Raw genomic sequence first — 13,496 nt, forward strand, 5'->3', positions numbered from 1 at the left:
TCGTACTCAAACTATTCCAGAATGTAGAAAAGAATGGAATCCCCTCAAATTCATTTTATGAAGCAAGCATAACCTTAATTCCAAAACCAAGCAAAGACATCATTAAAAAGGAAAACTACAAACTAATACCTCTCAGAATATAGCTGCAGGAATCTTGAACGAAATCCTAGCCAACAGTCTCCAACAACATATCCAAAAAATAATACATAGACCAAGTGGGGTTCATACCAGGTATGCGAGGATGGTTCAACATTAGAAAAACAATCAGCATCATCCATCACATAAGTTGAGTTTTTGAGACCATATGTTAGGCCACAAAGCAAGCCTCAATAAACTTAAAAACATTGAAATACTGCAAAGTATTTCACATAAATAAAACAAAGGAAAAGAACCACATGATCCTATCAGTCAATGCAGAAAAGGAATTTGATAAAATCCAACACCCATTCCTGATAAAAACTCTCAGCAAAATCGGAATAGAAGGGACATTCCTCAGCATAATAAAAGGCATGTATGCAAATCCAACTGTCAATATTATTCTCAATGGAGAGAGACTGAAACCATGCCCCTTGTGAACAGAAACCAGACAAGGATGCTTTCTATCACCACTTCTATTCAACGTTGTACTGGAAGTCCTAGCCAAGCCCCTAAGGCAAGAAAGGGAAATCAAAGGCATCCAGATTGGTAAGGAAGAAGTCAAACTATCCCTGTTTGCTGATGATATGATCCTATACGTAGAAAATACAAGAAACTAAGTAAAAATATCTACTGAATCTAGTTGAGAGATTTAGCATAGTGGTGTGGGATACAAGATCAATATCCAAAAACCATTTGGATTCCTGTACACCAGCCAAGAGATTGCTGAAAAGGAAATAAGGAAATCAATACTATTTACAATAGCTACCAAAAAAGTAAAGTCCTTGGGAATAAGTCTCACTAGGTACACAAAAGACCTGTATGAAGAAAACTACAAAACATTACTACAGAAACCATAAGAGATCTACGTAAATGGAAGAACATACCATGGTCATGCATAGGAAGATTGAACATTTTGAAAATGTCACTACTAACCAAAGCAGTCTATACGTTCAATGCAATCCCAATCCAGATCCCATCAGCATTCTTTAAATATACGGAAAAAACAATCACTAATTTTATGTGGAAAGGAAAGAGACCTTGGATAACCAAAGCACTTTTGAAGAAGAAGAGCAAACTAGGAGGCCTCACACTCCCAGACCTCAACACTTAACTATACAGCCACAGTAGTCAAAACAGCCTGATAGTGGTACGACGACAGACACATAGACCAGCGAAACAGAATTGAGAACCCAGAAATAGATCCATCGACCTATAGTCAGCTGATTTTTGACAAAGGGCTAAAATCCATTAAATGGGCAAGAGGCAGTCTCTTTAACAAATCAGTGCTGGAAAAACTGGATATCCATTTGCAGAAAATGAAACAATATTCGTACCTCACACCATACACAAAAACTAATTCTAGATAGATCAAAGACTTAAATGTCAGACCTGTAACTATAAAGTTCCTCTAGAAAGAAATTGGGGCAAATTTAGGGCCCTAATTAATGGCATAGACTGTTAAGCATAACCCAAAAATTTTTAGATGAATGGGACCTTCTGAAAATTAAATTTTTATGTGCTTCCAAAGACTTCTCCAAAAGAGGCAAAAGAAAACCTACAGATTGGGAAAAAATATTCGGCAACAATCTGCCAAGGGATTTATCTCTAAACTTTATAGAAAACTCCCAATACCTCAACAACAAAAAGATTAACAAGCCAGTTAAAAAAGGGGCAGAAGACATGAATAGACACTTCACCAAAGAAGATATTCAGGAGGCCAGAAATACATAAAGAAATGCTCACGATCATTAGTCATCCGAGAAATGTAAATCAAAACAACAACGAGATGGCATCTCACCCCAGCACTAATGGCAAAGTTCAACAAGATAGAAAATAACAAATGCTGGCGAAGATATGGAGAGATTGGCACTTTTACACACTGTTGGTGGCACTGTAAAATGATACCACCACTGTGGAAAACTGTATAGTGATTCCTTAAAAAGCTGGAATTAGAAATACCATGTGACCCAACAATCCCATTACTAGGTATATATTCTAAAGAAGTGAAAGCCAGGACAGGAACAGATACACGCACACCCATGTTCACTGCAGCACTGTTTACAATAGCAAAAAGATGGAAACAACCTAGGTGCCCATCAGCAGAAGAATGGGTAACTGAAGTATGGTACGTACACACAATAGAATACTGTGCAACCCTAAAGAATAATGTAGAATCTGCAAAACACCGCATAACATGGATCAACTTGGAGGACATGCTGAGTGAAAGAAGTCAATCACAGAAGGACAAATACAGTATTAGTTCATTATTGTAAAAAGTCAAGGAAAGGTTTATATATGGAAGGAAACTTTCTTTGTTGGTTACCAGAGTGGGAGGCAAAAAAAAAAAAAAAATGCATTGACCCATGTCACTTTAGTTTTGTATATTTCACTCTACAGAAATTGTATTTCAATAAAATGTATTTTAAAATAAGTAAAGAGATTTCAAGTGACCTAACAACTCCAGTCAGTTGTGAGTGGTTACTTGGAGTGCTGTGTTAATAACGCAAGGCTGTATCTGGCCTTAGCCTAAAAGCATACCATAGTCAAATAGTGATGTCTGCCGTGGGTGGGGAGGTGGATGGGAATGGGTTCTGTGTCTGCCATCTCAGCTGGGGCAGACTGCTAAGTGCTATCAAGTGGTACCAAGAGAAAGAGGAAGGGAGAGAACCGTTCTGATGGGGAGCGTGTGGGGAGACCCCACTTAGGCAGTAGCACTGAACACGGGTAGAACTTGGACTCTCATGGAGATCGGAGGTGGAGGAAGGCGGCAGAGTGCAACCAACTCGGTGTAACCAGCGTCCTCTGTGGCTTGCAGAAAATGTGGCACAAGGTGTAAAGAGATGTTAAACTGGGACTGTCCTGGAAAACCAGGGGCTCTGTGGTCACTGCAGCATGACCTTTCACCCCCTGTGGCAGTCCATCTCTGCACAGAGTACCAGCCTGTGCTGGGCAGTGACTCTGGAAGACTGCCGAAGAGCTGATGTGGTGCTGGCGAATACTGAACGTACCATGGACTGACAGAAGAGCAAACACATCTGTCCTGGACGAATTACAGCTGCAATGCTCCTTGGAAGCGAGATGGCCAGACTTCATCTCACACTTTGATCATGTCAGAAGGGACCGTCCTCTGGAGAAGGGTGTCATGCTTGCTAGAGGGTCAGAGAAAAAGGGGAAGACCTTCAACGAGATGGATTGACCCAGTGGCTGCAGCGATGGGCTCAAGCACAGCAAGGACTGTGAGGCTGACACAGGACCAGGCAGCATTTTGTTCCCTTGTGCGCAGGGTTGCTGTGAGTCTGAGGTGACTCGACGGCACCTGACAGCAGCAGCCAGCCTAGAATCGGAATGACACAGTGGTGGGTGTTTCCTAAGCACCCGAATTCCCACCAGGACCCGAAGGTGCTACTTGAGAGACACACATGCCACTAGGCGTCTCCAGCGTGAAATGTCTTTGGTGGAATCTTTGAGCTGGGGTCCAGGGAGCGGGATGGTTATGTTGCCTTTGTTTGGGGCACCCTGCCGATAATGAGAAGAACCGAGGGAGAGCGGGGTTTGTGCCGAGGAGCGGGCTCTGTGTAGACCAAGCTGGGAAGAGTGGTGTTACTCTGACTGGCGTAACGGGGCTTCGTGGAGGGTCTGGAGCAGAGGCCTCCCACGTGTGTGTTTGTGCTTCAGGAAAACTGGCTGCCACTCAGGGCCACAGGTCTATCCTGAGGTTTTCTCTGCATTATCTTGTATGTCCTTTCCCATGTCATCGCATGGCCTTTGTCACTTTTGGCGCCTTCCAGAACATTCTGTTGGTTTGACACTCCATAGTTTTTGAACCAGTCGTCTTAGCTGTAGCATCGATACACAGCTTGCTGCCCAGATAGCATTCGGTCATAGAACTTTTACCTTCTGTTGCCTTAACGTAAGGGTATGTGTTTGCGTTATTCCCTTCACATACGTTGAGACACTTACTTGTGTAAGGGGACAGGCTCTCCTCTGTGGAGTTTACAGTCTCCTGCTGGAGGTAGACGCCACCCAAAGAACTGTGGCAGAAGACTCAGAGAACCGAATGCCGTCACAGGACCAGAGGAACTGCGGTTCACCATGCCCACCCCTCCTCAAGCACAGGTTCCAGCTGAGTGTGTCAGGGAAGGGCCTGTGATGACATCGGAGTTGTGTTTGGGTGGGGGTGGGGGCGCTAAATGGGATTTTATTGCCGTGAAAAAGGCATTCTGCACTGCAGGCAGTGAAAGTCAGGGTACGTGGGGACTGGATGCCTGGGAGACAGTGGAAGATGCGCCCAGAAGGGTGGGTTGAAGCTGGGGCAGGAAGGAGCTCGAGTGCCGTGTGTGGTGGGCAGAGTAACGATTGCCCAGAGACGTTCACGTCCTCGTCCCCAGGATGTGTCACTGTGCAAAGGTTCCTTCATATGGCAGAAGAGACTCTAAGGATGACTGAATTAGGCACCTGGAGCTGGGAGTGTCCTGGATTATCCAGCTGGGCCCAGTGTAGTTACAAAGGTCCTGAGAGAAACAGGAGCGTCAGAGTCACAAGGGAAGGTGACGGTGGAATGATGAGGCCACAGCACCCTCTAGAAACTGAGGAAGACAAGGAGAGCAGACTCCCTGCAGCCCCCAGAAGTCAGGCAGATCCGCACACACCCTTGACTTGGAGCCCTGGAAGTCCCCGGTCGGACTTCTGACCTCCAGAACTGAAAGATATAAATTCCTGCTGTTTCAAGCCATTAATACATAGCTTGTGGTATTTGTTACAGCAGCAACAGAAGACTAAAGCGCAAACTAAGAAGTTCCTACTTTACCTGGGGAACTGTTGAAAGGATTTGAGCGAGGGATCAATTTTCAAACGCAGTGGCCTTGGAAGAGCGGGCTGTGCTCTTTCCTGGTCCCCGTTTGCGATCGGAGGAGGCATCTGAGGGTGGTGGTTGGTCGCCACCAAGTCAGTGCCTGCCCTTGGCTGGCCCACCTGTGCAGAGTAGGCTGCTCCTCGGGGTTTCCAAGGCAGTGATCTTTCACAAGCCGATTGCCAGGCCTGTCTTCACAGGCAGCTCTGGGTGGATTCCAACCACCGACCTTGAAGCTGCTAGTCAGGCACCCAACCATGTGTTCACCCAGGGACAGAGGGAATTTGGGGAATTAATTTTGAGGACTGTGAAGTGGCCCGGCACTGGCAAGGCCAACCAGAGCGTGTTGCTTCGTGACTGAGCATTGTGTAACCTCTCTTCGCCTGAGTTGCCGGGAAGCGCCGGGCTAACTCTGTGCCCATCTGCAGTAGGTAATGCACAGGTGAAGTATGAACTCGTCAGTTTCCGGTTGTCTCAGTGGTCAGAGTTCTAAATGCCTGAGTTATAGGACTTTCAGGAATACTTTATGTCTGTGGATTCGAGCCGTCTAGGGAAGGCCACAAAAGAAGGTGATGGCCTTGGGTGGGTCACTGTCTTTGAAGCTTGTCACTGGGGCCCTGGTGTCACTTCTGTCTCGCTCTCCTTCCATTCCAGCGGGAACCACATTTTCAAGGGCCGTGCTGCGGGCATAGCAGTGAACGAGAATGGCAAAGGCCTCATCACAGGTAGGGGGCAAGAACTGCCCGGAGCTGCGGCTGGCCGGGTGGCCGGCAGAGGGGCCGAGCCTGAGTACACCCCCGGCGCCACCCCCTCCCAGCTGTGAGGCCTTACAGCACTCCTTTTCCTTACCAGGCTTTGGCTGCCTCCTCTGGATGGTGGTCCATCCTCAAAGGTGCCAGGCCTACGCACTGGCTGTGCTTACCGAGGAGACGCTAGCACGGAGGGCAGGGCTGCTCTGCCAGGCCCCGTGCTTGCGGGATCTCCCTTGGTGGCTCACATGACACTTTCGGACACACTGGTGCTGAATAATTTGTCTGAATGTCTTCAGTTGTAGGCCTCTGCCAGCTCTGGGAATCCAGCCCCACTCCCCTTCCACCTGGCTGACTCCTGTTTATCCTCACATTGCAGCTTAAATGTCACTTCTTCAGGGAAGCCCTCTCTGACCTCCCCATTATACAGAGACAACATAGCCAGCCAACCTCCTGTGCAGAACAGTTTACGTATTTTCTCACTGAGTTGTTTCCTCTGCTACAAGGTGATAAATCCAGGAAGGCAAGGTCAAGTCAGTCTGGGACATTAATGGGGGTTCAGCACAGAGCATAGCTGTGCCTGGTGTGTGGAAGGGCTCAGTAAGCATTGGTCCAGTGACCCCCTGAATCCCGCCTTCGTTCATTCTTGAACATGATTGAGCACCTCCCGTGTGCAGTGTTTGGGGGGTGAGGGGACAGCAGTCACAAAGCAGACACCACCTCTGCTCTCAGGAGCAGATGTGTTAGGAACAGAGCAAGTATGCAAATGACAGCACACGTCCGGGAAAAGTCAGGTCTGGGGGAGCGCTCTGCGGATCACTGAGATAAGCAGGCAGCGGACAGCGTGGCTATTTCAGATTGTGTGGTCAGGGCAGGCCTTCTGAGAAAGGGACACTGAAGCTGGAACCTCAGTGATGAGACGGAGCCAGAGCCCATCCCTCCAGGTGGCGCCACCTGTGGGAACACGCAGGAACAGAGGGCTGGCTCGCGTGCTGGAGCCCAGGAGCACGGGGTGGGGTCCCAGAGCCTGGAGAGGGCTTGTGAGCCCTTGCACCACAGTCCCAGGAGGCCAGGGCTCTGTTCTGCCGCCGTGCTGGAGGCAGTCGTGTCCCAGGACTGCCCCTTCCGACTCGGGACTCTTCAGCCCCCTCCCCAGGAGGTGGTGGCCCCCAAGGAGAGGGGAAGGGACGGATGTGGTCAGGACACAGAGTCAAGGAGAGGACAGGGTCTAGCACCTGCTCAGGCTTGGGATGAAATGGCTGGATTCTGCCACTGGAAGACCACCTCTGGGCCCCTGCTTGGCTTTGGTCCAGGGACCCTACAGCCAGTTTATTCTTAGTCATCAGTCTTCAGAGTGGTTGGGTACAGGCAGCAGCAGGCCCCTGAGACCTCAGATCCCAACAAGATTCTACATGGTTGCTGACAGCCTAAGACCGCAGTCTCCCAGGCCACGGTGTCCTTGCCATCAGCTGGCCCAGTTCTTGTTACCAGCACCGCAGGTGGCCCTTCGGTATTGACCTTCTTTTCTGCCTCTCTCCATAGAAAATGTCATCCGTGAGAATCAGTGGGGAGGTGTGGACATCCGTCGAGGAGGGGTCCCTATCCTCAGGAGCAACCTCATCTGTTTTGGCTACTCGGATGGTGTGGTCGTAGGGGACCAAGGCAAAGGACTGATAGAAGGCAATACCATATATGGTGAGGGGCGTGTTCCGGCCAGGGCTCAGGGTTGGGAGACAGGAAGTCCAGGTTCCAGCCAAGTTCCATTTCCGGCTCGTGGGTCCTGAGAAAGTTGACCAAAGACCTCATCTGAAGCACAGGAATGACTTCAGGCCCCTGGCCGAGTGTAAGGCCGCTCGTAAATCTTGTCATCCTCAGAGCGACCCCATGGGGTCAGCGGGGCAGAGACCTTGATGCCTGTGTAAGTCCTGTCTGAGAACAGGGCCGGTTCAGCTCTGACAGAGAGCTAACTGCTAACTCTCAGCCTTTCTTTGGATCCAGAGAACTGAGAATACAGTGATGGCAACAGGAAACTGTTCTCTCTCCCTCTTGACCGTGGGAAGGGCCTGTCTTTCTGGATGGCTCCTCTGAGGACACTGATAATAGAAGTATTAATGTTCACTGAGGCCCGGTCTGCTGGGCCCCTTCTGTGCATTATCACATTGAATTCTCCCGTCTGCCCCCTGAGAAGGCTTCAGTTATTAACCCCATTTTACAGAGGAGAAAACTGAGGCGCAGAGTGGTCACGCAGCTCGGAGGTGGGGTCCAGGCTGAGGCCGGCTGGCTCCAGTGCTGGCCCCGTCCCTGTGCAGTGGGGGCTGGGCCCGATGAGATCTGTCCCTACAGGCCGTGTGCAGCAGCTCCCGAGGCGGGGCCAGGAACGGTCCTCAGGGCACTTTGTGCCCCGTGGAGTCACCCCAGCTTGTGAGCGTGGCCTGATTGTTGGTGTCTCCCTGGTACAAAGACGACTTCTCCAGGCCACTTAGCAAGCCGGGGACGCCCTCTCCTGGGCCAGTGCCGTTCTGCGGCCCCTGCTGGGGAGACACTGGGTGTGCCTCGCTCGTGGCTGGGTGTTGGTGACCTGCTCCTTCCCTGCGCCAGCTAACAAGGGCTGTGGTGTGTGGATGATGTCGTCCAGCCTGCCCCACGTCACCAGCAACCACATCAGCTACAACGGCTTATACGGAGTGGCCGTCTTCAGCCAGAAGGATGGCTCCAGCGAGCTGCCCAGAGGCCATGGGGCGCAGGAGAACTTCAGCGAGGACGGGGACGCCACCCTGTGGGAGACAGAGCTGGAGAAGGAGGATGACCCGCTGCGCCGGCCCGTCAGCGTCGCCCTCGTGGAGTCCAACAGCATCAACCACAACGGAGGTAAGCCCTGCCGGAAGCCCCCCCGCCTCCCCGATGCGCTGCCACTCGCTTCATTGTGCCGGTTACCTGAGGCCCCAGCCGCTGGGCTGCACGCTGCCAGCACTTGATCTGTTACGTCCCCCACCTTCCTCATTGGGCGCTCTCGCCTGAGATGCCCTCTCCCATCCATGTAGCCCAACCACCTTGAACTTCAGAGCCCGTCTGCATGCAGCCTCCATCCTTTCCATCTGTGCACGTTCACAGTGACGCTCACCACGGGGCCCCTGGACCGTGTGTTCCCGTGGCGGTGTTATCAGCTCTGACGGGCTGCGGACTTGGCAGCAAACTGAACTGCCATCGTGTCAGCGCCCTCTGCCCTGAGGGTTGATAATGCGCGTGCAGCGCCGGACCCCTGCTGCCGTCACATTTGTGGTCAGTTCCAAGGCTCAGATCGTACTGCCCGGCTTTATTGGCCATGACTTCTTTCCTAGAGGTACAAAAAGGAGGAGAGTAGTTTAAATCCCTGTCACCCTAGACTAGATTCGAAAATTGTAGCAGGTGTTTGATACTGATTGAATTGAGAAGATGTTTTATCGTGGAGTTTGTTTAACTCCAGGACCCCCAAGCCCGGCTGATGATCAGAATCTTGGGGGGGAGGGGCGGCTGTTTAAAAACACGGGGCCCTCACCTAGAGACAGATGAGTTTTCAGGAGGCCGGAGGTGGGGCCTGCCATCTGAACTCCTCCCAGGCCTGGATGACCCCGGCCTCTGCAGATGAGTGATCGTTCACAGATGGCCACCCTGTCCTGTCCACAGAGAGACATCTAGGAAGGTGCCATGTCCTCGGAGAGGGGCAGAGCAGTGCGATCAGTAGCCAGCAGCCCCAGCCTCTTGGCCAGAAACAAGCTCTGGCCCCTCCCGGTTCACGTGTTCTAGTGGGATAGGCCCAGCAGCAGCCAAGTCACAAACACTTGATCGAGTTTTGCTGTTTTCAACTGCAAGAAACAAAAGGCGGGTGCTACAGAGCGCTTCCCATTACGGGCTCACAGCTCCAAGCTGCCCGTGTAGACCCAGGCCCTGGCCGGCACACAGCCCCTCTCGGCACCCGGGGTCTCTGGCTCCTGCGGCGGGCAGACTGCAGAGCCCTCCTCCCGTTCACCCCCAGGTCTGACCAAGGGATGCACTCGACTTCCGCTGAGTCTGTGCTTTTCCTGGGGACACGCCCTGTCTCTACGCACACACAACTCCAGCACCGTTTTTCCTTCAGAATTCCTAACACATTTGAGACGCATATTCCTTAGCTTCATGACTTTTCCTACTCCAAAGCAGAGAATTTGCCTCATGAAGAGAATTTCTGAAAAGAGTGGGGAGGCAGGTTCCAGCTCAGTGTGTAAAGGGAAACAAGAAACTTTCTAGTGGGCGGGTCCACCTGTCTGGGGGTGGCAAGGGCAGGCTCTAGGACGTAGTGGGCGGCCTGTCTCAGGAAGTGTGAATAGCAGTGGGAAGGCTGGGCTAAGCCTGAGGCTTCTGGCGCCATGGCCCCTGGCTACACTGAATAAGGGTCTGGCTCAGAAAGAACAGGGTTTTCCTGATGTTCCAGAAACAGCTCTGTCATCCAGCTTGGAAGGCGCAAACCCAAAGGCTGGTTCTGAGGACTGCCGCTCCTGTCCCGCCTGCCTCCTGGGCTCCGCCATTCAGGGGCAGCTCTTCCTGCTGGTCCCCTCAAGCGTGACCCCGGGGCCGCCCTGTGCTTTCTCTGCTCCCACCCTCTGTAGCCTCAGGACTCTATGTCCAGAGCAGTGAGCCACTGCACATCGTCACCAACGTGATCCACGCGAATGGGGACAGAGGCATCACTGTGGCCCAGAGCAGCCAGCTCACCCATGTGGCCAGCAACAGCATCTCCTGCAACCGTCAGAGTGGGGTCAAGGTCGAGGCCCAGTGCAAGGTGGAGCTCCGGGGCAACGGTATCTATGACAACAGAGGCCATGGCGTCATCACCAAGGGGGACAGCACTGTTGTCATCGAGAACGACATCATCGGCAACCGAGGCAGTGGGCTGCAGCTGCTGCCCAGGTCGGAAACAAAGGTGCGTGCGTGTGTGTGTGACGTGCGTGCGTGCGTGTGACGTGTGTGACGTGCATGCGTGCGTGTGAGACGTGTGCTGCAAACACAGGCACAGCCCCAGGACAATCTGCATGCCCTCTGCTGAGAAACGGAACCCTAAGCCCTCAGGGCAGCCGGGCACGGTGTCCCTCCTGCCAAAACAGCCTGGAGGACTTGGGTGGGACTTCACCCAGGAGGACACATAGGAATTGGGTCCTGAAAAGTGAGTTCACAGGCAGGAAGCCAGGGCTGGGTGGTCACCACCTAGACTCACGGAGTTGGGAATGACCTGAGGAATCTTCACGGTTCCCAGGTTAAGGTTGGGGCTACTTTAGCTGTTTCCTGTGACTAATGCATCTGCCCCTTACCTGTCTCCCCTGCAGGACTGGGAGCTCTGAGCACCCATTGTATGCTAGGCACTGTGCTGGGTGCTAGAGTTACAGTGTCAAGCCAAACAGACCCATCCCGGCACTTGGGGCTCTTTTCATCTCCCCAGCTCTCTGTTAGGCAGGGGGTGAAGGCTTCCTTGACATTGTCTGATTCTGCAGGAGCAGAGGAGAGGCCCCCACCTCAACTGGGTGGCCAGTAGCCTGGTTTCTGGCGCGCCTTCCTGCCACACTTTCCTTCTGCTCTGCACCTTGTACACTTCTGCATCTTAGCTGGCACCTCCTCCAGGAAGCCTTCCCTGGTCCCCTCGGCCTGGTCTCAGTGTCCCTTCTCTGAGCTCTGATGGCTCAGTGCTGACCTGCTTGACTCGGTTTTCTAGCTGATGGCTCACTTGCCTGGCTGCCCCATCAGTCTCGGTGCCCCTGAGCTCTGACAGGTTCTGGCTGCCTCTCCCAGGTAATGAGGAACCGGATCCACTCGTTCCGGGCCTACGGCATTGCGGTGCGGGGTCGTGCCAGGGCCATGGTGCAGGACAACATCATCTTCCAGGGCAAGGCCAACAAGACCATCTTCCAGCAGATCTCAAACAGCCGGGAGTGCGTCATGCAGAACAACAAGTTCCTGGTCTTCAAGAAAAAGTACGTACCTGAGGGTGCCCGGGCAGGCCTTCCAGGAGCCGGGAGGGGAAGCCAGTCCGGGCCTAGCCATGGCGGCGGCCTTCTCCCTACCATTCTGCCACCTTCTGGCTCTGGCCAGATAAAGGCCTGTGTTTGGGCTTTCTGTCAGGCCTGGGCTGAGGGACCAGTACCTTCCCTGGGAGAAAACCAGTTTTAAGAGTTGGGAATATATAGTTTTAGATCTCAGCTCTGGCAGTTGCTGTGTGACCCTGGGCAAGTTACTTAACATCTCTGAGCCGTAATAAAATCCAGTCAAGCACTCTGCATTGTGGCCCTAGTTTAGGCTGGAGGAAGAGGTGGCCTTGGCAGGGGTCTGTGCTGCTGTACTTATGCCAGTCGCTGCTCCTGCCGCTTTCCAGTACCCACCTCTGTACACTTGTCTCACTCCCCACTGAGGCTCTTAATCCTGCCACGTCCCCGTTTCAGTGACATCACCATCCACAGAGTATTCTGGCCGCAAAACCACCGCCTCCCCCTCCCTGACACCAGCGTTAACCAGTCAGTCACCAGGTCCTCTGGACTCTGCTGCTCCCACGGTCCTGTCCTCACCGCCCCCCCCCCCCACCGCTGCCCCGTTTCAGGTCTTAGCGTCTCTCACCCTCGTGGGTGGTCTGTGTTACCAGTAAGGCAGTTCCGGTTGTTCACAGACCTGCACTGGTCAGTGCTGTTACTCCAGTGGTGTAAATAGTAACAGCAGTTGTTGCTCTCACCCCCGTACTGTTAACATCACCGGTGCTGTTGTCAGCCCCCTCTGCCTCGTCTTCCTGCCCTCAGGCCACCCTCACAACCCGCCTCTCAGGCTGTGCATCCTGCCCAGGTAATCACTCTGAGGTAGAGTTCTGCTCACGTCAGTTCCATGGTCAAAAGCCTTTGATGGTGCCTCACTTTCTCTAGTAATGATCCTCATATTTTTTGATTATACACAACGCTCAGTGGAGATGCTTTTTGTGGAAAACCCCTCATACGAGTGTATTCTCATAAACTGTACATCACGTAGCCACCACACCCTCCCAATCCCGTCATTTCCCTTTGTGGTCAGCCCCTATCCCCACTCCAGCCCCTGCAGCCCACCCATCTGTTCTCCACCCCATAGATCCGTAGTTCCTAGAAAACCGTGTGAAAGAAAGTACACAACATGTACTTGGGGCTGGCTCCTCTCTCTTAGCCTACTGCATCTGTGGCGGTGCCTGTAAGTGCTTCGTCGTCCTTAGTGGGGAGCGGTATCCCGCTGTGTATATGTACATGCAGTCTGTCCATTCATAGCACTGACGTGTTTCTAGTTTTGGTGATTACGACTAAAGCTATAAACACAGCTACACAGCTGCAGGGAAAAATAAGGAAAGATCAAGGGGACATATGGAGTGGGCGGCAGAACTGGGATGAGCAGCAGGACTTGTGCCCTTCAGACTCAAGCGTGTCACCCTCCTTGGGCTCCTCACTAACTTAGATAAAACCTACACTCAGATCTGCACGCAGTCCAAGGATCCTGAACCAAAAGCATGACTGTGCCAGGCGTTCCGCAAGTACTGTCAGGCTCTGAGTTCACTGATGTCCTTTTGCACCTCCAGGTCTGACACGTGGCGCCTGGCCAACCCCCCAGCACGGCCTCATCTTGAGAACTCCCCTAAAGGCCCCTCTGCAGTCCACAGTGGGCAGAAGGTGGCAGCCATGGCAACCAGGATCTCTGCCCGTGTGGAAGGTGGCTACCACAGGAACCGCAGCATTTTCTGTACCATCCTGTAA

At 52.5% G+C, this 13,496-nt stretch overlaps 1 protein-coding gene across 1 annotated transcript in view; it reads left to right on the top strand.

The window, feature by feature from the left end:
* The window catches only part of FBXO10 (F-box protein 10), a 56,177-nt gene extending 42,681 nt beyond the window's left edge, over positions 1-13,496 (top strand). Inside the window, exons 6-11 of the mRNA XM_042781800.1 lie at positions 5,642-5,712; positions 7,279-7,431; positions 8,335-8,604; positions 10,359-10,672; positions 11,533-11,714; positions 13,322-13,496. Coding sequence (XP_042637734.1) covers positions 5,642-5,712; positions 7,279-7,431; positions 8,335-8,604; positions 10,359-10,672; positions 11,533-11,714; positions 13,322-13,496 — 1,165 coding nt within the window. The remainder of the gene's footprint in view (positions 1-5,641; positions 5,713-7,278; positions 7,432-8,334; positions 8,605-10,358; positions 10,673-11,532; positions 11,715-13,321) is intronic.

Source organism: Orycteropus afer, unplaced genomic scaffold, assembly GCF_000298275.1.
Source record: "Orycteropus afer afer isolate SDZICR_OR568_19922 unplaced genomic scaffold, OryAfe1.0 scaffold00174, whole genome shotgun sequence".
In the NCBI taxonomy this organism is placed as follows: Eukaryota; Metazoa; Chordata; class Mammalia; order Tubulidentata; family Orycteropodidae; genus Orycteropus; species Orycteropus afer.